The sequence below is a fragment of the Medicago truncatula genome, chromosome 3 (assembly GCF_003473485.1).
Source record: "Medicago truncatula cultivar Jemalong A17 chromosome 3, MtrunA17r5.0-ANR, whole genome shotgun sequence".
Taxonomy (NCBI): Eukaryota; Viridiplantae; Streptophyta; class Magnoliopsida; order Fabales; family Fabaceae; genus Medicago; species Medicago truncatula.
This window is the reverse complement of record NC_053044.1, coordinates 13,400,953-13,428,417: the sequence shown is the minus strand read 5'-3', so window position 1 is coordinate 13,428,417 and position 27,465 is coordinate 13,400,953. Positions and strand designations below refer to the sequence as shown.

Here is a 27,465-nt window from a genome sequence, read left to right as displayed (position 1 = left end):
TCGCCCCGCCCCAAGCGAAAGTGAGCTTATCTAGGGCTTTTCATTTCAAGAAATTATCATCAATAAAATAAAAACGTCGTTTTTTTTTCCGATGTTTTGTCTCATTTTCTTTTATGCTTTTCTGAAAAGTGGTAATACAAAAAACCCAACATGAATTTTCAAAAAAATCTGCATGTATCTTCTTTCTAAAAATCATCCATCACATGTGCAGATTAGAAATCGACGAACCCGTTGAACAACATAACCCTATGATCTCTCCCAACTTTGAGCTCCCTGTGTATGAGGCGGAGGAAGAAGAGAATGAAGAGATCCCTGACGAAATCTCTCGACTACTCGAACAAGAGAGGAAGACCATTCAGCCTTATGGGGACGAACTAGAAGTGATTAACTTGGGCACCAAAGAAGACAAGAAAGAAATCAAGGTTGGGGCATCGCTCGGAACAAGTGTTAAAAAGCAAGTGATAGAGCTCCTCAAAGAATATGTTGATGTGTTTGCCTGGTCCTACCAAGATATGCCGGGTCTAGACACTGATATTGTGGTACATCACCTACCTTTGAAACCTGAGTGTCCGCCAGTCAAACAAAAGTTGAGAAGAACACGTCCTGACATGGCTCTCAAAATCAAAGAAGAGGTACAGAAACAGATCGACGCTGGTTTCCTCATCACATCAAATTACCCCCAGTGGTTAGCTAACATAGTGCCTGTTCCAAAGAAAGATGGTAAGGTCAGAATGTGTGTTGACTACCGTGATTTAAACAAAGCTAGCCCGAAAGACGACTTTCCTTTACCTCATATTGACGTGTTGGTTGACAGTACTGCAGAGTCTAAAGTCTTCTCATTCATGGATGGATTCTCCGGTTATAATCAAATCAAGATGGCACCCGAAGATAGAGAGAAAACATCATTTATTACACCTTGGGGCACTTTCTGTTACAAAGTAATGCCGTTCGGTTTAATCAATGCAGGAGCTACTTATCAGAGGGGTATGACTACTCTTTTCCACGATATGATACATAAAGAGATTGAGGTCTATGTGGATGACATGATAGTCAAGTCGATTACTGAAGAAGACCATGTCAAGTATCTACAGAAGATGTTCCAGCGCCTGAGGAAGTACAAACTTCGTCTAAATCCCAACAAATGCACTTTTGGTGTCAGATCCGGAAAGCTTCTAGGCTTCATTGTCAGCCAGAAAGGCATCGAAGTAGATCCTGACAAAGTCAAAGCCATCAGAGAGATGCCTGCTCCGAGAACAGAAAAAGAAGTAAGAGGTTTTCTTGGACGACTAAATTACATTTCCCGGTTCATTTCTCATATGACTGCAACTTGTGGGCCGATATTCAAACTACTCCGCAAAGAACAAGGTATTGTGTGGACCGAAGATTGCCAGAAGGCTTTTGACAGCATAAAGGAGTACTTGCTAGAACCACCGATTCTCATCCCTCCAGTTGAAGGAAGACCTTTGATCATGTACCTAACAGTGCTAGAAAATTCCATGGGTTGTGTGCTCGGACAACAAGATGAAACCGGAAGAAAAGAGCACGCCATTTATTATTTAAGCAAGAAGTTTACTGAATGTGAATCTCGCTACTCCATGCTCGAGAAGACATGTTGTGCTCTAGCCTGGGCTGCCAAACGCCTCCGTCATTATATGATTAATCACACTACTTGGCTGGTATCTAAAATGGATCCAATCAAGTACATATTTGAGAAGCCCGCTTTGACAGGAAGGATTGCACGGTGGCAGATGCTACTATCTGAGTATGATATCGAGTACCGTTCCCAGAAGGCAATTAAAGGCAGTATTCTTGCTGATCACTTAGCTCACCAACCACTTGAAGACTATCGACCTATCAAGTTTGACTTTCCTGATGAAGAGATTATGTATCTAAAAATGAAAGATTGCGACGAGCCACTATTCGGAGAAGGACCTGATCCAGATTCAGTGTGGGGTTTGATATTTGATGGGGCTGTCAATGTATACGGCAACGGCATAGGGGCAGTACTCCTTACTCCTAAGGGTGCTCACATCCCTTTCACAGCAAGACTCCAGTTTGACTGCACAAACAACATCGCTGAATATGAAGCCTGCATCATGGGTATTGAAGAAGCCATTGATCTAAGAATCAAGAACATCGAAATATATGGAGATTCAGCTCTTGTAATCAACCAGATCAAAGGAAAATGGGAAACTCTTCACGCAGGACTAATACCTTATCGAGACTATGCAAGACGTTTATTGACCTTCTTCAACAAAGTGGAATTACATCATATTCCTCGGGATGAGAATCAGATGTCTGATGCCTTGGCTACTTTGTCTTCAATGATCAAGGTGAATCATCACAATGACGTGCCACTAATCAGTGTCAAATTCCTTGATAGACCCGCTTATGTGTTTGCCGCTGAAGTAGTTTTCGACGATAAACCTTGGTTTCATGATATTAAGGTGTTTCTCCAAACTCGAGAGTATCCTCCTGGAGCATCCAACAAAGATAAGAAGACTCTCAGAAGATTATCTAGTAATTTCTTCCTGAATGGGGATATCTTGTACAAAAGAAACTTTGACACGGTCTTGCTCAGATGTGTAGACAAATATGAAGCTGATTTATTGATACATGAAATACACGAAGGATCCTTCGGAATTCATCCTAATGGGCACACAATGGCTAAAAAGATATTGCGAGCAGGCTACTACTGGATGACAATGGAATCAGATTGCTACAAGCATACCAGAAAGTGTCACAAGTGTCAGATATACGCCGATAAGATTCATATGCTGCCAACTACACTCAATTTGCTTTCCTCTCCGTGGCCTTTCTCTATGTGGGGCATCGACATGATCGGAAGGATTGAGCCCAAAGCTTCAAATGGACACCGTTTTATCCTAGTGGCTATTGACTACTTCACTAAGTGGGTTGAGGCCGCATCGTATGCCAATGTGACCAAACAAGTGGTGGTCAAATTTATCAAGAATCATATCATTTGTCGTTATGGCATCCCCAACCGGATCATCACCGACAATGGAACAAATCTAAACAACAAGATGATGAAAGAATTGTGTGATGATTTCAAGATCGAGCACCATAACTCTTCACCTTACAGACCCCAAATGAATGGTGCTGTCGAAGCTGCAAATAAGAATATAAAGAGGATTGTCCAGAAGATGGTGGTGACTTATAAAGATTGGCATGAAATGCTTCCCTTTGCATTACATGGATATCGTACTTCTGTACGCACATCAACAGGGGCAACTCCCTTCTCCCTGGTATATGGCATGGAGGCAGTACTTCCTGTAGAAGTCGAAATTCCATCATTGAGAGTCCTAATGGAGGCTGACTTATCAGAAGCTGAATGGGTTCAGAATAGATACGACCAGTTGAATCTAATTGAAGAAAAGCGCATGACGGCCCTATGTCACGGACAATTATATCAAAAAAGGATGAAACAGGCCTTTGACAAGAAAGTTCGTCCCCGTGAGTTTAAAGAAGGTGATCTTGTGCTCAAAAAGATTTTCTCTTTCCAACCAGACTCCCGAGGCAAGTGGGCTCCTAATTATGAAGGTCCGTATGTTGTTAAAAGAGCCTTCTCAGGTGGTGCCATGACTCTACAAACCATGGACGGTGAAGAACTTCCACGACCTGTGAACACGGATGCAGTCAAGAAATACTTTGTCTAAAAATTTTAAAAGAACAGCTCGGTAAGTCGAAAACCCGAAAAGGGCGACTTAGGCAAAAATGAGCGTCTCGGTGGACTGAAAACCCGAAAGGGTGGTCCAGGCAAAAATTAGAGACAATAAACAGAGATCATTATCCTGATAGAGTGAAAACCCGAAAGGGCAGTCTATGCAAAAAGTAAGGATTAAAAAAAAAAAAAATTAAAAAAAAAAAAAAAAAAAAAAAAGAGAGACAAAGTAACTGCATCCAGACGAACACAGATACACTTGGGGCATACCTGATATCAAAAGTATTCGAGCCACAAGATAACGGATTTCAAAGTTGTTAGAGAAGGATAGGGTTATGAAGTTCAACGTACCTTTCCCTTTTAAATTACCATTACTTTTCAAACTTTGTAAAGAACTCCATGAAGTCATGCCATTGGCATAGCGTCATTCGATCAATAAATTTTGAGCCTTTACCTCTTTTTTTTGATTCCCATTTGTTTTGTTTCACGAATTTTTCCTCTTTTATTGATGATAATATTTTGAAACAGATTTCTAAAACATTATATAATAAAAAGCATAAACAAATAGATACAGCTTGGCACTCGGGAGTAAAAGAGGCATATATCAACTCAAGAGAGGTTAGATCCTGCTAAAAGCATGGCTCGACACTAAGGAAAGTCTCTGAATAAACAAATACAAAAATAATACAAAGAAGCTCGCTAAGTTGAAAACCTGAAAAGGCGACTTAGGCAACAGAGAGCGTCCCGGTGGACTGAAAACCCGAAAGGGCGGTCCAGGCAAAAATTAGGGGCAAAACAAAAATATTCCCGGTGGACCGAAAACCCGAAAGGGCGGTCCAGGCAAAAATTAGGGATTTTTCAATAAAACAAAAGGCATGACTGCTGAAGCATACCAATGGAAGGACACTCTGTGCCGGTTTACAAATGGCGACTTCTTCCAGACTTCTTTCATCAACAATGGGCTCACCCCCATGAGGCATCAGTGGCTACCTAGTGCCAGGTTCTTACACCATCAACGGCTCGATTTGCTCACAATAATATCATCTCCAAGGAAGGTTGCCGAGTGTTTGTAATGCAATGTCGGCCCGACTCCCATCTTACCTGTCTTGTCTCAGTTCATCGATTCACGTGTCATGTACATTCATATATCCATACATTCATGCAATCATGCATTCACCAATATTTTCACATAATCATACGTTTACGCGTACACGACGTATGCATAACATCAATTCACACATAATTGCATCAGTCAAAGCTTACCATTGCGTCAAGCCGCAAGTTTCTACGAGTAAAACATCTTTCGTTTTATCTTCCATATTTCAAAAGTGTCATGCCCGGCGAGAAGCCGTGCTAAGTCATGTCACTAATCAATGCCAATTTCAACTTTAGTTTCGAAGTATCATCCCCGGCGGAAAGCCGTACTAGTCACAACGCTAGTTAAACTCGATGTCAACTTCAAACTCCAGGTATCATCCCCAGCGTAGCTGTTCTAGAGATGTCACCAATCCAAACTTTTCAAGCGACCGATTCCAACAAACGAATAGCCTATGCCAATGTTTTTTACCTTCCGAGCAACTAGTTCCAACAAACGAACAACTCATGTCAATCTTTTATCTTTACGCCCAGCGACCGATTCCAACAAACGAATAAGCCTATGCCAATGTTTTTTACCTTCCGGGCAACTAGTTCCAACAAACGAACAACTCATGTCAATCTTTTATCTTTACGCCCAGCGACCGATTCCAACAAACGAATAAGCCTATGCCAATGTTTTTTACCTTCCGAGCAACTAGTTCCAACAAACGAACAACTCATGTCAATCTTTTATCTTTATACTCAGCGACCAGTTCCAACCAACGAACAACCTGTAACAAGTGGCCAATTTCAACCAACAAATAGCTTGTATCCTTCTATTATTTCATTTTCAAAACCAAGTCCACAAATGGACATTAGAGTCTGAACCATTGCACTTTGTTTCGAGATGTCGAGACAATGAGGAACAACCATCTTCCCCAGTGAAACCAGATTCCCCAGTAAAGTCGGATCCCTTTCTTCGAAGAATTTGGGTATCCTAGTGTCTTTTCATTCCAGTCGAGCCGTCACTGTCATCATGCATTCATAATTAAATCATGAGCATTCATAAACCTCTTAGGTCAAAATTGGTGCACTTTTGTATTTAAGTCTCTTCGGCTCGCCGAGTCAAAGATTTTACCTTCGAATCTCTAAGCGAAGAAACTTAAATAGGGGCATCTGTCATACCCCAAATTTTGACCTAAGGTCCCACTGACACACGTCTCCGAACTCGGACCAAGACTCACATTTCAGTAAAAAAATTCGGCAGGGAGGTATTTTGAAATACCTCATAAAGTTCCGAATCGGGCCCTCTTCTCTCAGTCTTTAATTATTTATTTCCATCTTTTAATTTAGAACTCTAATTTTAATTTTAGTCCAATTTAGATTAAATTTCTTTTATTCCCATTTTAAATTTTCCTTTTTATCCTTTTTAAAACCAAAAATATAGACATTATCCTTTTATTATTAATTTTTTCTTTTTAATTAAAGTCCCAAAATTGTCCAAAGATAAGTCCAACAAAATAGTCCAAATTCAGATAAACAGTCTCTCATCTCAATCCTTATGCACGTTCTGTTCCTTTTCCATTCCAGTCCAAATCCAGTTCACACTGCCTCATCTGAAACAAATCCAGTAAAAAAACAGACGCATTTCCCTTTTTCTCCTCCACAAACTACTGATTTTTTGCTCATCAGTAACAAATCCTAGCCTCAAACTCACTCTATAAATAGAGACCTGCACAACAAAGAAAAAGACAGAAAAAACTACAGAACAACAGAGCACAGCAGAACACGCGAAAAAACGCAGAAGCAAGAGCAACAGAACACGGCATCGCACAAACACATACACACAGCGTCAACACGCAGCAACACAACAAAACACGCGCACAAGAAGCAGAACGGGGGCGCACAGAGAAGGAGCCAGAACCGCACAAAGGCAATCCGAATCGCGATACAAACACGATTTCCAGATCACAGTCGCACACGCAAGCGGTGACAAAACATCACGACAAAGCCAAACAGCAAGCGTACGGAAGCGACACACGCGCAAAGGAGGTAATTTTCGCGTTTTTTTTTTGTAGATCTAGAAATTTAGGGGTAGTATTCAAGTGTTGTGAGTGAAGAAACGAGATTAGGAGAGTGAGCCGGTCTTAAAACCAAAAAAAAATCAAAAAAAAGAGGAGCTTTTAGCTCCGGCGCGGCGGCGCAGCCGCGATGGCTCGCCGGCCACCGCGCCGGAATTCTCCCGGCCGCCCCTCACCTCCACCGGAGAAGAAGAAAGAAGTAGAGAGAGAAGAGAGGATTTGAGGGATAAGAGAGAGAAAGAGAAATGAAAAATGAAAGAAAAAAACCCCTACAACCCTTATATATCCCCAAACCGGGTCGCCCATGACCCATGACCCGCGACCCGGTTCGTTTCCTTAAAGCCCAATTTCCCTTTCTGCTTGTTATTCTGCACCCCCTGTCAACTACTGCACCCCCACCTTGTGTTTGGACCCTTTTTTTTTTATTCTTTTTTTTCGTATTTATTTATTTTATTTATTTTTTTAAGCATTTTAATTTTTATTGCAGACCTTAGAATGTAAATAGGCTTTTTATGTAATAGTCATAGATTTTATATTTCTAACTTAGGGTAGCCGCGTTTTTATTCTTTATGCTCCGTTAGTTTATATTCTAATTCATTTATTCAAAAACAACAAAAACATGCAAATAACCAAAAATCACAAAAACATTTTTCATAATAAACCTTGATCCAAATCAAGTGACCGCATTTTTATTTTATTTTCTTAATCAAATATCAATCAATTTAATTATACTTTGAGTCATCTTTCTTTTAATAAAAAACACAAACCAATTCTTATTTGCCATTTGGCTTTTCAATTTAAAACCTTTTTTCAAAACTAATAAAAAAACACACCACCAATCAAACGTCAATTTCTACCCCGAACTACGAGGTTTTGATCCCTCACGGGTACGTAGGCAGAGGACCATGTCCTTCCAAACAATAAAAAATGTAGATAAATTAGGTCTCACTTTCTTTTTCTTTTAATCATCACATTAACTTCTTTTTCAAAAGCAAGCAAGTTATAGCACATTAAATTAAATAAAACCAAGAGGTTCCCGTAGAGTACTACGGACATAGAGGGTGCTAATACCTTCCCTTTATGTAACTAACCCCCGAACCCAAAATCTTTTCAATATGGGGTTGTTTGAACTTTTTCCCCCTTTTCATAATAAAATTAAATCTTCAGTCGTGAAATAATTAGTGAGTCAAAAGCTAATCAAATAGCCTTGATCTCCGAAAAATGACGCGACAACTGTGATGAGGGTTTTAGTGTTACAAGCAATATATAGTACTACAATCCAGTTTACAATATTACCCCTGAACCGTACTTCAACACTAATCCAAGTGTTCAATCCTGACTTTGCATGTGGAAGCCCTAATCCTTTGGTTCACTTTAAGATAAAGGTTTGAAGTCAAAATCATTGTACAACGTGTCTATAAACCTATATCATATCCTCATAAAAGGTACGATATGTACTTGTACTTATGAGTCTCGAAAACTCATACTACAACTTGCACCTAACCCCCATTGTTTTGCCATAGTTAACTCGATCTTTCGATGATATTTGAACGTTTGTCTTAATCAATTGTAAATATGTTGTTACCTACGCGGAACTTGGAGACTATTCATTTCATAGATCTATAATATATTTATGATTTGCTTGTGTTACATAGTAAACATTTATATGTACTTGCTTATGTTAAATAGTAAGCTTTTATATATATATATGTACGCATGAATTTTAAATCAAAATTCTATAATCATATGTTAAAAGGATTTAAATTGTTTATCATTGGAACCATATCACTTAAATTATGATTCACTTGATTATAAAGAGATGTTATGAAGCTCTTTTATCGACTTAATTAGGATTCAAAGTATTCGTCCACGTCAGCTCCCATATATGTAGGGACTAATTTGATAGTCAAATTTAACCGGGATCAATTTGATGGTGAAATTTACATAATAAAAATATTAGAAAAAATGGTGAAGATTGATGAAAGATGGTGTTGTGGATGAACACATCAACTTTTAACAATGCATGTCAGTATGTCTAACGTCTGAACTTCACCTAGACACTTATTTGATAAACATGAAGTAAATTGAAAGACGATTGACTATTTCAAAAAATAAAATATGAAAATGACTAATGATGATGATTAATTCAAAGATAAACCAACATATTCACTTTTTTGTTTGTACAAATCTATTAGAGTAATAATATTTGTTCATCCTACATCCACTGGACATTTCATTTTTTTCTAATGGCTTTTTCTATAACATCACAAAAATATCACATCTATCTATTTCTATTACTATTTCTACCCCTCCTTTTCCTATCTTTTATGGTAAAAAAAATCGAAACAACATTGTCTCCTTGAACGCTGTCATTCACAACATGACCAATCAACTTCCACCACGTTACCCAAAATTCCACTAAACACCAGTAAAAAAACAAACAAAAAACCAAAAAAGTTGACGTGTCAATTGCCACAAGTAGGGTACACAAAAAGTTATATTGTAACTAGAGAATCTGAAAAACCACGTTTGAAAAAGAAAATCTATTACAAGCCACAAAAACTTGTGGCCAAGAATCAAAGCTCAATGCTGACGTGTCAAACAGCTTTTAGCTTAAACGGATCAAAATCCAATTCCTCGTGCACTCATTTCATTGCCAACATCGAAAAAACCGAAACTCTTTCTTCAAAACAAACATAACCTTAACTAATAACTGTCTCGCGCGTTTTTTTTAACTTCCTTTTGTTTTAGTTTCGTTGTGTATGTTTGGATCTTAAGAAGAAAAAAATGATTGAAACTAAGGACCCTGAAATTAAGCTCTTTGGGAAGAAGATTCTTTTTCCTGGGGAAGGTGAAGCTCTTATGATTGATGGTGAGGAAAATGTTTCGCCCGCGGCGGCTATGGATGTAGAAGAAGAAAGAGATAGTGAGTCTGAGAATGAAGATGATGAAGAAGAAACGGAGAAGGTACAACTTTTTTGATAAATTAAAGTATGTTATCTCGCGCAATTATGGATACTTAAGATTTTTATATGATTAAGGAGACATTTTTGTTTTCTGTATCGTGCATGTTTGATATCACGGTGGCTTTGTCAAATCATAGACGGCAACGAATCCACTGTGATACTAAACATGTACCGTGAGTATCAATTCGCTGTGTTTATTGGAGATGTTTGTTTGTATGATCTTTTTTTTTTACATGATTGTTTGTATGATCTTATTATAGAATATTTTCTTATTTTGACCTTTATTCTCATTTAGATGTCAAAATTAAATAAATTTGACCATGAGGTAATGGATTGGTTTTCTTTAACCTTTTTTTTTACAATTTTTTCTATATGGTTTTGATATTTTTCATGTTCTGAAATTTACCCCTTTTTTGAAGATCTTTGTAGTAGTGTTTAGATTTTTAGGGAATTTTCAATTTTTAATAAGTTTTCTGATTCAAAAAATTTAGGATCGTGCTTTCTAGTTCTAGTTCAATTTTCTTACTTACTTCCGAAACAGAGTTGATTAATTTTTTTTTCAATTTTTTACATGAAGTTGGTAAGGACTCGAAATAAAGTTTTTGATTTATTTTTGATGTTTTGGTTAACTTTCTTTTTCATTTCATTACCAATTAAAACCATATGTCAAACAATTTCAGTCAAATCTATTGAGACATACTGTAAAAAAAATTCAATACTTTGATATACTGTAAAAAAAATTCAATACTGCTTTTATTTTTATTTTATTTTATAAGCATGTTAAATTTCTTCAACCTTTTCTTGATCTTCTTCTTGTTTGAGTTATAATCTAATTTGAATTTATAAAATTCGGAATTATGTATTTATGCTCTTGGATATGCAGGACTAATACTTCAGATTTGGAAACATGTTAGGTGTCTGATATAATTAGTGGTGTCGACATACAATAGTTACATTAAATCACTTATGTTGTCTCAAATAATTAGTGGTGTCGACATGTTAGTGTTGGTGCCATGTCTCATGTTCATCGTTAACCTTTAATGAAAACTTGTGTCAAATTAATAGGATCCTGAAGCAGATAAAGATACTGAGGAAAAGAAAGAAGCTGATCCTCCACCAGATGCAGCAGAGATCAAGAACAACAACAATTCAGCAGCAACATTACCGGAGGGTAACCCAAAAACACCTTCCATAGATGAAGAAACTTCAAAATCCGAAAACGAACAAAGTGAAACAACAGCAAACAACAACGATACTCAAGAGAAAACACTAAAGAAACCAGACAAATTACTCCTGTGTCCACGCTGCAACAGCGCGGACACAAAGTTCTGTTACTACAATAATTACAACGTCAATCAGCCGCGCTATTTCTGCAAGGCGTGTCAAAGATATTGGACTGCAGGTGGAACCATGAGAAATGTTCCGGTGGGTGCAGGAAGAAGAAAAAATAAGAACAACTCTTCGTCGCATTATCGCCACATCACCATCTCTGAGGCTCTTGATGCAGCAAGAATTATTTCTCCTAATGGAACTCATCATCTTCAAAATTTGAAAACCAATGGTAGAGTTCTCAACTTTGGGTTGGATCATCCACATATCTATGATTCAATGTCAAATGATCTCAATCCTGCAGAGAAAAAGGTTCTTAACGACACTCGAAATAATGGTGATCGTTTTTCAAGTGCGTCTTCTGTTACAGTTTCAAAATCCATGGAGGAAAGTGGTAAAAACATGACACAAGAATCATTGCCACAGAAAAATAATGGTTTCATTCCCCAAGTTCCATGTATGACTAGTGTTCCTTGGCCTTATACTTGGAGTTCTGGCGCAATTCCCTCGCCGCAAACTTTGTGTCCTCCGGGATTTCCCATGTCATTTTACCCTGCTCCTTTTTGGAATGTTCCTTGGTTTCCGCCTCATACTCCCGCGACAACTCCAAGATCTAGTCCGAAATCTCCAACGCTCGGGAAACACTCGAGGGACGATGACAACACCAACGACGAAAATGCTAAACAAGACAGTTTGCAAACAGAAGAATCACCAAAACAAAGAAATGGGTGTGTTTTGGTTCCTAAAACATTGCGAATTGATGATCCAACCGAAGCTGCAAAGAGTTCAATTTGGGAAACACTTGGAATTAAGAATGAAGGTTTGAGTAGAGGTGGTATGACTAAGGCTTTTCAATCAAAGAAAGATGGTAAAAACCATGTTCAAACCTCTCCAATGTTGATGGCTAACCCTGCAGCTTTAGCTAGATCGCTTAATTTCCATGAGAACTCTTAAATAAGAAATAATCCTTTTTGTATTGTGTTTGAGAATTGAGGTTAGTCACTTCTTCTCTTGAGACAGTGACCATCTTTCTCACCAATGTGCATTTGGTTGGTAGTCTCAGCACAAGAAAGGGGAACTAATTTTGTCTCTTTTTGTGTAACACTATAAATAGGTGTTTTTATTTTATGTGCTAAGCTTGTTCTGTTTGAGTTGATGTACATGTAAATATAAGCTTGTTCTCTTCACTCTTGAGCTCCTTACTTTATTATTTTCTTATGATAAAGGAAGGGGTCTTGTTAACGAGTGTCTCCGGGGCACTCTTTAAGCTTTTTAAATTAAGTGATATTTCTTTAATAATGTCAAAATGTTCAATTTCCATTGCACTTATTTACACAAACTTTAATAAAAAAATTACCATTGAAAGTGCTTTACCAATGTCCCAGAGACACTAGTTAACATTTCCCTGAAGGAAAATGGGGTTTCTTTGTTTTACATGATTTTGGCACACTGCAGAAGAATCAATGCATACTGTGGCTAATAATTCACAATTTCTCTAAACATGAACATCACAAGAGGAATCTCCTTTTTCCAAAAGATTGTAAAAGAAGTCCAAAACTAATATAACCACACACAATGAACACATAATTAGTGGATAATGGACTTGTCATATTCATGTCTCTTGTGCACTTACAAATCTACATTATGAGGGAATCATCAATTTGATCCTTAAATTTCGACAATGGTAGTTTGATCCTAGAACTAAAATAAATTCAAAGAGAATTTAAGGAATTGTAAATTGTAGCTTATTTTGAATTTTAGGTGATATTTTATAATTGAACTTTTAAAAACTATTGTGTTTTTTATATAACCTGAGTATCTTTCGACTCCGCACACAACTGCAGAGATTAATGTTCGGTTCAGCATACAACTGCAGAGACTAATGTTCGATTTTGCACATAATTGCGGAGATTAATATTGCAGAGATTAATGTTTACCTCCACACACAAGTACAGAGACTAATATTCGACTTTGCACATAAATGCGGAGATTAATGTTACAGAGATTAATGTTTACCTCCACACACAACTACAGAGATTAATGTTCGACTTTGCTCACAAATGTAGAGACTATTGTTTTATCTTAGATAAAACCTTCACAAAACTCTTTAAAAAGGTTTCTTTCTTCCTTAATAAATTACTGAATTCCAAACAACAAAAGAAAGCATTTTGTTTTGTTTTTGTCCTAAGGAGTTATTCCAAGAAATGCCCTTGGTAAAAGAAGGGTAGAATTGTGTGGGATTTATATATTGTAGTATTGAAGACCTTTCACAAAGGTCTCCTTGAAAGACTTGAGAGGATAAACTAGGATCTAAACACTAAACAACTAGCATAAAAGCAGGACCACTAGAATAGATTTTTTTTATATTTTCCCTTTACTTTCCCCCTACCCCCACTGAAGTGTTTTCAGGGTGGAAGATATTGCCACCTGTTTTAATATGGTTAAATTAATATAATTATTTATCCAATTTTATTCAAATTAAAAAAAAAAAAAGGCTTCATATTTTCAATAAAGGTTGTATAAAATAATTCTACACCATTAATCATGAGAGATTGATTATTTTAAGATAACATAAGGTGTCAAAGATAACGACTCCTCCCTCTCTATGTCTTTCATACACACGGCAAGTGAAGGTTCAAACAAAACATATTTTATTTATCATGAGTGTTATTTAAACTATCTACTTGATAACTTATGAAACAATTATAAATTTTTAAAAAAAATAATGATTGACACGAAAATTAAAACAATATAAAGAGAAACTTAAAACCTAACATGAATATAAGAGATGAAATTGTTAAAAAAATTATTATAAATTAATTGTACAATTGTTTTTTTTTTTTTTGTGGTGGTTGAAGTTCGAACACTGAATCTTATATATTTTATACATTATCCTTAAAAACTGAGCTAAGCTCACGAGTACTTCATAAAAACACAAAAACATATTCGTATGCTTCCAAATCCAAATGATTACAACTCGCGAAATAATGTCAAATTTGGTTTTTTTTTTCTTGAAATAAAATTTGGCTTACTATCTAAGTAATAGTTATAAAATATTTATTTGTATATTTTAATACTACTTTTCATACAATCTTGAAAGATCCCTAAAAAAATAATACAATCTTGAAAGAATTATTTTTTAATATAGTCTCGTACAAAATCATAAGGATTTGATAAATTTCTATATCATAATTAAACATCTTGTATATTTTAAATATTTTCAAAAACCTTTTTATCTAAAAATTATTGAATATTCTTCAATGTATACTCACCACGTACTTAAATTATATTAAAATATATAGACAAAAAAGTTGTATTAAAATATGTTAGATATTACAACTAAAATTGTCTCACAACTTGGGTGGTGTATCCATCAAAACCAGCTCAACTTGTGTCTATAACCAATCAAGCATATGAAATGGTAGATATTTTCTTTGCTTCAATTAAATCCAAGCCACAAATTGTGAATAAGAGGAGTTGGGATGGGTCCCTTAAACGCAAAAACACGACACATTGACATTATATCCTCTTCCTCTTGTCATTGCACCCTTTTTTACTTTTGTCTTTTTGGTTCTCTTCCTTTTTGCCCTTTTCTTTTTCTAAAAGAAAGCAACCATTCATTTATTTTTCTTGATAGAGCTATGCCAAATTTTAATTATTTGGGTAGCAAAATAGTTCGTTAGTGTCCATCTGATCTTAACTCAATTGTTAGAGACATTGCATAATATATGTAAGGGTCGAAGTTTGAATCTTGGACACCACACTTTTCTATATTTATAATGTGGGAATTTCAGCCACTAAACTATTTGACAAAAATATTCATTAGTAGTTGGCATAATTTTAAATTTCCTAATCATTAGAGTGGATTGATACAAATTCTATAATATATACAGTCCTCCATTACAAACTCCTAAAATTTTAGTGTAAGTTAGTCTCGCATCAATTGTAAATGAATTAAGTGAAAAGTTAAATATATTTTTAGTTCATATAAAATTTGAAAAGTTCGTTTGTAATTCCTATAATAATAATAAAAAAAATTAAAAACATAATTTTTGATAGATTTGAAAGAAACTTAGTTGTGTGTTGAATATTCACAATGGTTCAATAACATTGAAAGGGACACTTAGAATACATCATCTTAATAACCCCAATTGAATCAATTTGTGTTGTTATCATTTACTTGTTAATATTTCAATATTGCATAAAATAAGTTCTAACAAGTTAAGTGCTTACCCATATAAGTGATTATCGAATTTTAACTTATTGAACAATATCTTCAAATTAAATGATTCTCTTTATCATTTAATTTGATTTATTCATTTTTTTTCATTAATTCTGTAATTCTTGTGTTGCTTTGATCTTCATTATAGGCCAAGTTCTCGTTTGTGTATTGAAATAAGCATATTTCAAGTTATTCATCTTCTCGTTGCAAACTCTTTTGAAAAACTTTTAAAATAATTCTATATATTCACCTCCCCCTCGAGATAATTTGAACCAGCACATAACGATCAAACACATTCAACTCAAAAAATATAATCAACATTATAAATCAATATCATTCTCAATGCAAAGATCAAATGTACAAGGTTAACATGATAATCACGTATTTAAATACTCATAAGATAATTAAAATATAATTTATTAGAATTAAACATGAAGTCATGCTTAATATCCTAAGCTAAGACATCAAGCTAATTTTCACATCCTAGTAATTGTTTAGAATAAGGCGACTGATAAATTATGAGAAGCATACAAATTTGTCTAAAATGATTATGATTATGTACAATATCTTTTCTTTTTATTTATGGAAATTTGGCATCCGACCAAAGAATCGATTAATCCATGGGTCAATCACACTGTCCACTAGCAGGGTGCACAATTGAAGTCATATTGAAGCCTTGTATGAACTAATCGAACACATAAGTTGCGAGCGTATGGAGAATTCAAATTTGATACCTAAAAAGGAGTACACTCATAAGTCTCAAGCCTTAAACAACCAGGCTAACTCATCTAGTTATTAGATACAAGCGGTCATTGAGATCTATAACATAATGATTATCTTTTACACATATTCTTAGAATCCGAATGCAGTAACACACGCTCTACATAGAACCACTCTGACAAGGTTTAAGGTTATCGGTTAATGTTAGACCAAAATTTGTTAATAAACATAAGCCTTCATGTCTTGATGATGACAAAGCATGCATGAGAACAATTAAGATGCTCTAATATGCGTTTAAATGTAAAGGGAATTCTATGTAAATGAAGTCCTGCCTCTGGGCCATGTCAAAGCTATGTACTATGATCAATACTATATACCTTTAAATGAAGCTATGTGTCATAGATAAAGACAACTCTTTGTATCAAGATCAAGGTCAAACTACGTGGAAGTAAACGCTTTGTGGTTCAAGCCTCTGGACATAAGATCCTCTATACCAAGCTTCTGACTCAAAGACATGTCATTGATGTGGTTCTGGATGCATTTATAGGGGATGACCACGAACCGTGTGTTTACGGTTTGTTTGGACTTCTCATTGTCCCCAAATATCAATGGTATCTCGACAAACCCTTAGGGATGGGTCATTGAACTATCGAACCCATACAGGTTGGTACTTTTGTATGGTATCGGGTCTCTCTTCTTCATTCCCAACTTGGCGAGTTCACCATAGTCACCATGATTAAGAAGATATGTCTTGTAGGGCTTTCCATCTACCCTTGCTTGGTCCTTGAACCAAAAAATAGTGAGTGTTGATCGACACTCGTTTCATTCTTAAGTCGATTGAAAGTATTTAAGTGAATCTTCTCTTTGTGGTTCCATTAAGGGACTCCTTGGTGGTGGGAACCCTCCTATAACAACCTTGATGAGGGGGCGTTTCCTTTGACTGATAGTTATCCCGCAACGGCTTTGACACATAATATGACATTCTCGTTATTTTGGGTGACAGAGACATATTACTATATGTATATCGCCGTTTATAATATGAAATGTGTGTACACAATTTAATATTATTATCAACATTATAAAAACCTACATGGTCACACATAACAGACAAATAGATGAGATAAAATGATAAATAAATACAACTTATTCATAAATTAATAACAAATATATATCTCTATCACCGTTTATAAAATGGAATATATATATATATATATATATATATATATATATATATATATATATATATATTTATAAGGCAAGAGCAAAATAACATAAAAAAGAATAGTGTCCAACTAAGTTGGAAGTCTATTCTATTCTAATGCCAATTGCTCATATATATTATTAAAAAAAGAAAAATTACAAAAAAACTGGGATGACATAAAACCGAACCCAGTAAACAGAGAAAATAAAAAATCCACAAAATGGATCCAACTCTAAAAATTAAAGCAAACGATGAATATCAAGAGGGTCTAAATTTTGGCGAATGGAATGATATATATATATATATATATATATATATATATATATATATATATATATATATATATATATATATATAGGACATTTCAAATAAGAGCACTTTTTTTAAATAAGAGGGTGGGAGGAGTATAACAGCCATTAGATATGATTCAACGGTTGAGATAATATTTTCCTTAAAAACTGCACCATCCATCACTTTTTCAATTCTACGCGCGCGTGTTGTTTAGTCTGCCTCTTCCTTCTCTCTTCTTCCTTTTACAGGCTGCGCTTCTGATCTCTCTCTCATTTCATCCTTCTTCCTTCTGTCCCTCCTCTTTCTTCTTTTTGTTCGCAGAATTCGTCCCTTCATCACATCAAATAGAAGTATCCATTAAAGTAAAAAATGGAATAGAGTTATGGTTATTTGCACAAAATCAATCCACCATGAAAAAAGATCCAAATTTCCAATTGTTATAACAAAAGGATGCGATTAATTAATTAATATTATAATATCAAACATTCCAGCTCTAAATTAATTAATTAATCTTCTTTCAATGATTCACACCCGTATCTTGAAAAGAAATATAAAGAGTCTGCACAAATCTTCTCAAAGATAAGAGTGGGTATAATGAGAGGGTATGAAGCTGAAAATTTGATGGCTTACGGCGGCGGCAATGAAGCTGAAAATTAATTTTGTGCATCATAAAATTTTCTATGAATAATAACCATATCTGTTCTTTTTTTACTTCAATTGATACTCCTATTTGTTGCGATGAAGTAGGTTCTGCCAACAACAAAAAGGGGAAGAACTTTTTTTTGAGGGAAGAACTTGTGTGATTGAAAGAAAAAAAATAAAAGGAAGAAGAGAGAAGGAAGAGGCAGTACTGATGAACAACACGCACGTAGAAGAGAAAAAGTGATGGATGGTGCAGTTTTTAAGGAAAATATTATCTCAACCGTTGAATCAGATCTAATGGTTGTTATTTACTCCTCTCACCCTCTCATTTAAAAAATGCTTTTATTTGAAATGCCATATATATATATATATATATATATATATATATATATATATATATATATATATATAGACACACAATTTAATATTATTACCAACGTTAAACCTACAAGGTCACACACAAAGGACAAATAGAGTCGAGAAACTAAATAAATAAACAAATAAATACAATTTATTTATAAATTAATATCAGATATATGATATTGAAATTGTTTAAAAAATATTTATTTATCTAAATTAGATTTAAATAAAACGAATATATGGTTTTGAAATTTTTCCAAAAAAATACATTTTGGATTCAAATAAAATGAAAGATACAGTTTTGAAATTGTTTGAAAAATATATATTTTGGATTCAAATAAAATTAAAGATATAATTTCGAAATTGTTTCAAAAAATATATTTTGGATTTAAATAAATTCAAATATATGGTTTTGAAATTATTTCAAAATATATATATTTTATTTAAAAAAAACATAAGTTACTCTATAAATAGAAGTCACAGGGTGTTGAAGATGGTATCACTTTTCATAAACTCTAACCGAAAAGAAACTCTTGTCAAGCTCTCTGATTGACTTGACTAGTATCTCGTGATTGAAAGCGTTTCCACAACAAAGTTTTTTTTTTTCTTTCAAGAGGTAACATTCTTATCATTGATTCCAAATCAATCAAACACATCTCATTTAGTGACTATTGTGTTATCTACCGAGTCTCCGTCTTACCATGTATTCGTCAAAACTACCTATTTTCACCGGCTAACTTTTTTTTGTTATTTTCGCGAAGGCTTCTTGATCATGTATTTCGCTGTGTATAACAATGCTCTTAAAAAGTTGGTTGTTTATTATCTGTTTATTCATTATTTTTCACATATATTGTAGGTCTCAATAGTTAGGGGGTCCAAATTCGTTCTATTGTAGGGTTATGGTCCAAGGCAGTTTCAAAAAGCCCACTAGGGTTATAGTTATTTTCGTTTTTTTTTTCTTCTTTAAATGGGACAAACAAGCGAAAAACCCTAATACTGTTCCCAAACAACTGCCCTAGCATATCGTTTCCTCCTACATACGCTTTTTCAGCAATCAGCATATTGTTCGAACAGTACTCTCTCTCTCTTAGCCTTCACTTCCTCTCTCTCTCTCTCTCTCTCTCTCTTTCTATTTGTTGATTTTCTGTGTTATTGTTCGAAAAGTGTTTTGCTTATGTTACCTGTTTTTACATCAAATGCTGTTTTTCATTAACTGTGTATTTTACTATTCATGTTTGGAAAACCTTGGCTGTGCATAATTCTTATTTGATGAAAATATGCATAGATCTTGAGTGGATTAACGTGGGTTGAATTTACATAAGGTTTATTGATTAACAATATTAGGGTTTGATTTAAGTATATTTCTTTGATTTTTTTTTTTAATGTATCAGGTGTTAGATTTTAAGGAAAATCAAATGCATCGTGCTAACTTTTGGCTTACACCAAAGAATCAAAACAAGGACCAAAAAGCTTCATCTTTTCTCAATAATGAAGTAGCAAGTCTTCTGGATTCCATATCTGTTTCGTCTTCGTCTTCGTCTTCCTCTTCATCTTCTTCTTGGGATGAATATAAGCCTGTGATAAATAAAGACAACACAAGTCAACTTGCCCCTGATCCACTTTTGCTTAAACCTATGCTGTGTTGGCAAAGAAAACCTCCAAGTCCAGCTCCTAGACTTTTGCCAGAAGTTATTGCTTTCACTGTTCAATGTGCTTCTTGTTATAAATGGAGGTTGGTTCCGACAAAGGAAAAATATGAAGAAATACGTGAATATATCCTTCAAAATCCTTTTGTTTGTGAAAAAGCTCGTGAGTGGCGACCCTATCTATCTTGTAATGTTCCGGAGGATGTTTCTCAGGATAACAATTTGATCTGGGCTATTGACAAGGCAGACATTCCACAAACTCCACATGGATGGCAACGACTGCTACGAATCAGATCTGAAGGAAGTAGCAAATTTGCAGATATGTAAGTATAAAAAAAAACATATGTAGCTAGCAATACCACTTTTATGAATTTTGGCTATGAATTTCTAATTTGTTCATCATCATTTTATCACTCTTGCGATTTTTTGATATTTCAGATACTATATAGCACCATCAAGCAAGAAATTGCGCTCAATGGTCGAGGTCAAGAGGTATGTTCAAATCTATCTTGTCTTAATTGAACTATCGTCCTTATCATTATTAAAAATTGGCTTTCATCTTTCTTATATTTTTCTCCCCATGCTTGTATTTTAAGGTTCTTGGCGTATCATCCAGAGTACAAGAAAAATGGTGTAACTCCTGCACGGTTCTCATTTGAAGTGCCTACGCCATTGCAAGAAAACTACATGAGGAAGAAGCGCTCTCATGCTAAATCTGTTGAACCTAAGCAAGGTACATAAAATTTTAATTAAATCAACCTTACACGTTATATGATTTTAGTTTGATGCACCAATGTATTTATCCATAAGAGTTTAAGGGTGGTAAAGTCGAATTTATCTATTACTTTATATATCTTTTTCACCCTTACACGTTTCCACTTCTATTTTTTCGGTACATCCATTTTTGTTATTGTTATTAGCCGTATATTTTGTCCGGTGGAGAAGTATGATTTTTACACTGCTAAGCTAATGACTTGAAAGAGATGAAACTCTGAACTGGTGTATAGTGTATCAAAAAGTAAATGTTAATCTATCATCTTATTTTTGAATGAAATGTTGACACCAAGAATTTTTGTGAATTGTGATATCTGTGATGCAGTGACTCCTTTAGCTTGGGCAGGTCCAGAAGACGGCACTAATTCGAATGATCCTGTTAGCCGTCCTGCAAAGAAGCAAACAACTCAGAGTGTCCTCCGTAATGATGCAGTAATTAAAACAGAAGGAAGGACGTGATCAAATCGCAAAATCCCATTTTTTGTGTCTTTTAACGTTAAGATCGCATCTTACTCTTTAATGTCTTACAAATATTGAAATGTATGATTCTTTTATTAGTAAACCAATTGTTGAAGATGAACTGCTATATTGGATTTAAGGTATGATATGAGTTTGGGTTGAAAAGTATTAGTCCTAGTCTTTTGAGTCCGCTATAAGTTAACTTAGAATATCAATAATTTAGTGTGTGTTCGTAGTAAATATGTATGAAAGGTCATCCATACACCTACTTCGCAATTAAAATACGATTATGTTATGATTTCTATAGTTGAGACGACATTCAAATTCGAAATTGTGAGTAAACCTTAAAAGGAAAAATATACACGTAAATTTTAAGTTTTGGCCTCTTTACCTTTTTTCGTTATGAACGTTATTTCGCATTTTTCTTCCTCTTTGATAATCCTAACTCCTTTCATGGTTTTTGAATAATGATAAGCATGTTATTTCCCAGTTTTAAAAACAATCCACCATTTTGTTGGGTTACCTGGAATCAGCGTTTTGAATAGTGGTTGCAATAACGTTTTCTGTTGTATCGCTATCCTTGACATTGCGAAGAATCACATTTCAGTCTTGCTTTGAGGTTCTAAAAAAATTAAAACTGTGATGTTGCAGGTCAGATTGTAGTAACAAAAGTTTAATTACAAGATTTCCATCAAAATTGTTCCTCGATTTAACAAGCTATTTTATTTGCATTAAAAATTCTGCTTGAGAAATGTGGCATTGCTTTTGTGGAATGAGAATGGCTACCATAGGATAGGAATACATATTTGAATTTAATTAGTTCATAATCTCATTATAGATATTGAATTTGCTGCAATTGTCATCAATTAAAGGCCTTCCTTATTTCTAAACCCTCTGGGAGTCACATTGGACCCTGGTAGGTCTGTTTGAAATTATTTATTTCAGAGCGATCTTAAGGAACAACTAATGGACATGTCATATCCGTTGTCAATTTGTTTTCATAACTTTTTTTAGGTTAGTTTATGAAAATAGCTAACATCTTAAAAGAAAATAATTTGATTTTATTTTATCTTTTGTTATAAAAAAGATAATAAAAGGCTAGTTTATACTATAAGCGCGGAAAGTCGATTTGAGTAAACCTATATAAGGGATATGTACCCCTTCACTTCTATTTTTTCCATTGCTAATACTCAAGACACAAACCTTTTTAAGGAAACTAGTTTTCTCAATGCTTGGAGCAAGATGTGTTGGTTGATGATACAGTTTATGAAATTTCATCCAGTGAACCAAGTTGGTAATTTAATCTTGTAGAAAATGGTAGTAAATTTAAATAATTCAGAATATTGTTGTTGCTGAGAAACCCGCATTGAATGAGATATAGTCTGAAATGAATTAAGTGAGTTTGATCCAACCTAAATTCTAAAATAGTATTAGAACTTGATCAGAATCTACTGAGATACCAGTTACGAGGCCACTGAAAGTCACCATTCGAATGTTCGGTCCTAAGCAAAAGGAAATCTGTTGAGAGTCTCGTTAGATGAGATACGTTCTGAAAATGACTTTCTAAGCGGGAAGTGTCCCTAACCATAGAGAACTGTTTCGAAAGGGTTAAGCTAGATTCAACCCATATTCTAAGAATTGTAATAGATGTTTAATTTCTATTTATTATGCTTGATAATATAAAGAGTAATATAAAGCCATCTTAGTTCCTCTGTACATGGAAATAGATTAAGGATCATAACAATCATGCCCGGATGTCTTTCAAAATTCATCCATTCAGGATTACATTAGAATAACATAGGCTTTCATGTCATTGGATACATCAAAGATTTTAGTTGCTGCCACTCAGTGTTTGAACAATGGTGTTGTGCCATGGGTCTGAAAGGTGCTGCAAGAGGTTATCAAATGGTCCTTTTCCTGTCACATTGTGCTGAATGATAAATCCCAAGAATGCCAACATTGCCAATCTCCCTGCAAACATTTGAAATACACAAGTTTAACTCCAAAGTTTCATAATAAAAAAGACAGGTTAAATATAATTGTAATCCTTATGAAATTGATCAAATTTGATTTGTTAATTAGGTATGGTCAAAAATATATTTAAGCAAAGACTTTTTTTTTTTAAGAAGCTAAATTAGTCGACCTAAATTGGCACCGGGGAGCATCGAACCTGAGACCTTAAGGAGGAGCACACTCCCAGCTCCCAAGTGAATACCACCAGGCCAACCCAGGTACCATTTAAGCAAAGACTTTAATGCAGTATTTCAGGCATAGCTAGAGAGTAGAGATAATAAAGCATTTACCATTAGCAATTTCCTTCTCTTTAGCCTCCAAAGTTGGTGCAAAGTTCAAAGGGTTAAAAATTCCACCGGGGTAACCAACCTCACCCTTTGGCAAACTGTATTGCTTGAAGATAGGATCTTGGTTAACGCTACCAGGGTTCTTAATGTCTTGCCATCTTCTAATCTCGACGTAATGGAACAAAATGAACTCGATCACAAAGAGTGTTGAAGATGAAGCAAAGTATTCTTCTTTCCCTGCATCATACCATTTTGGAACGTTGATGATTCCAATGTTGGTGAAGACTTCAGGGAGTAACATCCCTGCAACACCTAACATAGCCCAACGTCCATTCACAAGCTCGGCTTGAACAAACCATTTCAAGTTCTCTGGATCCTCGGCTAGTCCCAATGGATCGAATCCGTTGTCTCCGGGAAGACTAATGCAACACAAAACAAACATATTAACAAGTTAGTCTAACTATATATAAAAAATGCATTCATTTTCAGTTTCACAATTCATCAAGTGTGTATCCTTAACATTTGGATAAAGATATTGGTAGCTTGTGCAAAAATCGAGTTTCAATTTGTGATCTTCAATAAACAACTCTGATTGAGTCTAGCAGAAGAGGTTAGTCAGAAACCTCTATACGAATTCATGCTTTCGGAGGTGCCTATAGTTAGTGATGATTCCTCTAACATAGATTTTTCTTGCAGATCTGGGTTCTATAAAATAATCTACAATAGTAATTGTGAGCTCAATATTAAGTATTATAATAATATTATAACAGCAGTTTAAAAACTTGATAGGGCTCTTTGAACATGATCCAGCCACTCTATAGTGAACAACTCAATTTAGAGCGTAAAGTGGGTATAATCAATCGACGATTAACAAACTAAAGATGAATATTGACATACAAAATAACAAAAAAAATGTTGGTTGAAATAATCTAACTCCAGGTAATCCAAATAATTTCGAATAAAATATATGAATGAAACATTTGTTTACAGAAATTTTATTTACTTATCATACACACTGAAAAATATACAGTAATATCAAACAAACTTCAGAACCATATTTAATGTCTATTTTTTTAAAAAGGGTTTTTCTATCATGTGCAAATTTGCACATGATAAGAAGTTTAAAGTAGTAACTTTGACTTGGAACTTGTGTTTTTTATATTAAATATGTAACTTTTAATAAATAATTGTTGGTTTTCAATGAAAAGTTACTACTTTTAGTTGCCTTAACATGTGCAATATTGCACATGTTAGACAAACCCTTTTAAAAATAAATTATTAAATTTGAATATTTGAAGTACTACTTGACAGATCCTATATAGCTCTGCATAAGCTCAAGGAGGATTAAATATTGATCTGGATCATGGAAATATCATATTGAAGATCTCTCTAGTGTCAGTGTCATCGATAGAACATCAACACATATAGTTACGCTCAAACACTTCAACTTAATTATAACTAATGTCTACGTGTCTCTAAGTGTCTCTGTTAGATGTCTATGTTTGTGTCGGTGCTTCATTGTACTGCAAAGTAGTAAACTAATAATCTATGAAGCACGGACACTCCTCAGATTAGGCGTGTCCCGATGTCGGACACGACTTGACACTTGTAACTACACTGAATTATGTGATTTTTTTAAATTATTAGCGGTGTTGGCGTGTCAGTATCTGTGTTGTGTCTGATGTCCGTACCCGTGATAGTTAATAATAGATTTGATTGACATACCTGCCAGTAAGGTAACCTGGAGAAGCCAAGCCAGGTAACCACTCTCCTTTCTTAGCTTCAACCTTAAAAGAAGCAGAAGGTGAACACCCCATTGGCCTAATAGCCACTTCTCTGTTCAACTTACCAGAAGAACCGGTAAGGAACCTTGATTTCAATCCACATGGCCGGAAAATGGCGGCTGAAGCCTGTGTAGTAACAGTGGCCATGTTCAACTACTAGAGGTAGTAGTAGCGGTGGCAGTGACAAAGAAAAAATAAAGGTTGAAAATGAAGATGAAAATGTTTTAGGTTGTTTTTGTTTTCAGCATTGCATGTTTCATATGTATTTCGGTTTAGAACCATTCTTGTGGCTGTTGTGATCTGTTTATGATCAACCGTTGGTTTTGGTGATATTTTTGATCGGACGGTTGGATTGTGAATTGGCTTATCCTTTTATCTTAATTTGTTCATTGTTGTTGGCTGGGAAAAGATTCTGTGGGGACATGAAATGTAACGATGGATGATTTTTGGGAGAGATTGAAATATCATAGTCATCCAATTATTGATAGACATCTGGCTGGTTAACATTCTTTTAGATTCTGATATATCTAATATATTAAATTCAACCATATTTACAATTTTATTGGTTAATAGTTTGCATGACCAATTCAATAAATAGATCGAACCGGACACACCTTCGGTTTTTGGTTAGATTGGTTAAACCGATCGATCGGAGCCGATTTTCAAAACTATGTTCTTTGATTTTTAGGTTTTGTTTGGAAGTTAGGAGCGGAAGGAAAGGGAAGACTTTAAGGGTGAAAAATAGGAGGAAAAAAAAAATGAAAAAATCTTTCAAATTTTTTTAAAAATGTAGTTTTTTAGATAATGATAAATTAATGCATATAATTACTATACTTTTAAAAATATTATAGCAATATAGATTAAATTTAAAGAATTTATTCAAACTCTCCTTTAATACAATTTTTTATATTTCCCCAAATGAGAAGAGTTTTGTATTATAGAAAAAGTTAACCCCCAAAACTCTCCCCTCTCATATTCCTCTATTTCTTCCACTTGCTCATTCATTTTTTCTCAAATCTTCCCCTTCAAACTCGCAAACAAATCGTTATTGTTTTAATAATGTAAATGAAGATCCTTAAAAAAAATCTAATTGAAGATCGAGTTGATACAATATTTGAGTCATTATTCAATTGATTCAATCATAGTTGAATTGAATGACAAATAAATAAATAAATAAAGCAAAAAATATGAAGAAAAAAAATGAAACAAACAATATGATTGAACCAACAAAAGTTAATTTAATTCAATCAATCAATTTAAAATACAAACATGATAAAACAAATTGGCGAACTAGCCTTTCATTCGGATGAATGAGGTGGTTCAATCAATTTAAAATATAATGTTTTCTTATAAAAAATAGAAGTATATGTGTTTTCCTTCAACAAAAAAAAAGAAGTATACGTGTTTTGTGACACAATTTGCCCTTAGTTGCGGAAATAATGTTTAAATTGTAAAAATTTGTTAAAATAACGAATTTATAATTACTTCTAATAATTCATTCTACAAAGACATCACTTAATACAAAATATCCCTAATTACAAAATTAAACTACTCTTAACACCAATGTCATATAATAATAACATAATCTAACTTGAAATAAGTGACTTCGAATCATTTCACTCATGACATTACAACTCATAACTTCTGCGGAACTTCAATAATCTACGTAGATTATTCAAGGATGTTTGTAAATGAGAATCACAAACAAAACATACACTTCGAGCAAGACATGCATAACCGGTGCTCATGCAATTTCACATGTTAGATCATTTAACCATTTCATGAACTTAGTTGTTATGAGATATCTTTAACTCGCTCTATAAGCATTTTGTTTACACATGTCACACAATCAATGATGACACCTATTATTCACAATTGCAATGTTTTCATGGAGTTCAACTTTGCTTCATTTAGATGTTGCCTCATTCACT

General features: G+C 34.4%; 4 protein-coding genes across 4 annotated transcripts; 3 read left to right on the top strand and 1 right to left on the bottom strand.

Annotated features, from left to right (window-relative positions):
* Nucleotides 1-180: 180 nt before the first annotated feature.
* Nucleotides 181-5,169, top strand: LOC120579501 (uncharacterized). Its single transcript, XM_039831905.1, has 3 exons — nucleotides 181-3,117; nucleotides 3,247-3,641; nucleotides 5,152-5,169. The coding sequence occupies exons 1-3, from the start codon at nucleotides 204-206 to the stop codon at nucleotides 5,167-5,169; spliced, it is 3,327 nt and encodes a 1,108-aa protein (XP_039687839.1). The 5' UTR covers nucleotides 181-203.
* Nucleotides 5,170-9,411: 4,242 nt separating this feature from the next.
* On the top strand, nucleotides 9,412-12,322 carry LOC25490407 (cyclic dof factor 1). The gene is made up of 2 exons (XM_013603831.3): nucleotides 9,412-9,807; nucleotides 10,872-12,322. Exons 1-2 carry the CDS (start codon nucleotides 9,628-9,630, stop codon nucleotides 12,087-12,089), a joined length of 1,398 nt encoding a protein of 465 aa, XP_013459285.1. The 5' UTR covers nucleotides 9,412-9,627; the 3' UTR covers nucleotides 12,090-12,322.
* Nucleotides 12,323-19,954: 7,632 nt separating this feature from the next.
* Nucleotides 19,955-20,544, top strand: LOC25490406 (methyl-CpG-binding domain-containing protein 2). Its single transcript, XM_013603830.3, has one exon. It carries the CDS (start codon nucleotides 19,987-19,989, stop codon nucleotides 20,542-20,544), a length of 558 nt encoding a protein of 185 aa, XP_013459284.2. The 5' UTR covers nucleotides 19,955-19,986.
* A 2,541-nt stretch (nucleotides 20,545-23,085) lies between these two features.
* LOC25490405 (chlorophyll a-b binding protein P4, chloroplastic) lies at nucleotides 23,086-25,783 on the bottom strand. Its single transcript, XM_013603828.3, has 3 exons — nucleotides 25,476-25,783; nucleotides 23,754-24,169; nucleotides 23,086-23,421 (listed from the first exon to the last, which is right to left on the bottom strand). The coding sequence occupies exons 1-3, from the start codon at nucleotides 25,679-25,681 to the stop codon at nucleotides 23,282-23,284; spliced, it is 762 nt and encodes a 253-aa protein (XP_013459282.1). The 5' UTR covers nucleotides 25,682-25,783; the 3' UTR covers nucleotides 23,086-23,281.
* Between the last annotated feature and the right edge of the window lie 1,682 nt (nucleotides 25,784-27,465).

What these genes read in the sequence shown, in the direction of transcription:
- LOC120579501 (XM_039831905.1), top strand. Translation starts at nt 204, where the DNA reads ATGTGCAGATTAGAAATCGACGAACCCGTTGAACAACATAACCCTATG. An exon ending in TTACAGACCCCAAATGAATG is followed by an intron (nt 3,118 to 3,246) that starts GTGCTGTCGAAG and finishes GCACATCAACAG; the next exon opens with GGGCAACTCCCTTCTCCCTG.
- LOC25490407 (XM_013603831.3), top strand. Translation starts at nt 9,628, where the DNA reads ATGATTGAAACTAAGGACCCTGAAATTAAGCTCTTTGGGAAGAAGATT. An exon ending in ATGAAGAAGAAACGGAGAAG is followed by an intron (nt 9,808 to 10,871) that starts GTACAACTTTTT and finishes TCAAATTAATAG; the next exon opens with GATCCTGAAGCAGATAAAGA.
- LOC25490406 (XM_013603830.3), top strand. Translation starts at nt 19,987, where the DNA reads ATGCATCGTGCTAACTTTTGGCTTACACCAAAGAATCAAAACAAGGAC.
- LOC25490405 (XM_013603828.3), bottom strand. Translation starts at nt 25,681, where the DNA reads ATGGCCACTGTTACTACACAGGCTTCAGCCGCCATTTTCCGGCCATGT. An exon ending in CCAGGTTACCTTACTGGCAG is followed by an intron (nt 24,170 to 25,475) that starts GTATGTCAATCA and finishes GTGTTGCATTAG; the next exon opens with TCTTCCCGGAGACAACGGAT. An exon ending in AGAGAAGGAAATTGCTAATG is followed by an intron (nt 23,422 to 23,753) that starts GTAAATGCTTTA and finishes AAATGTTTGCAG; the next exon opens with GGAGATTGGCAATGTTGGCA.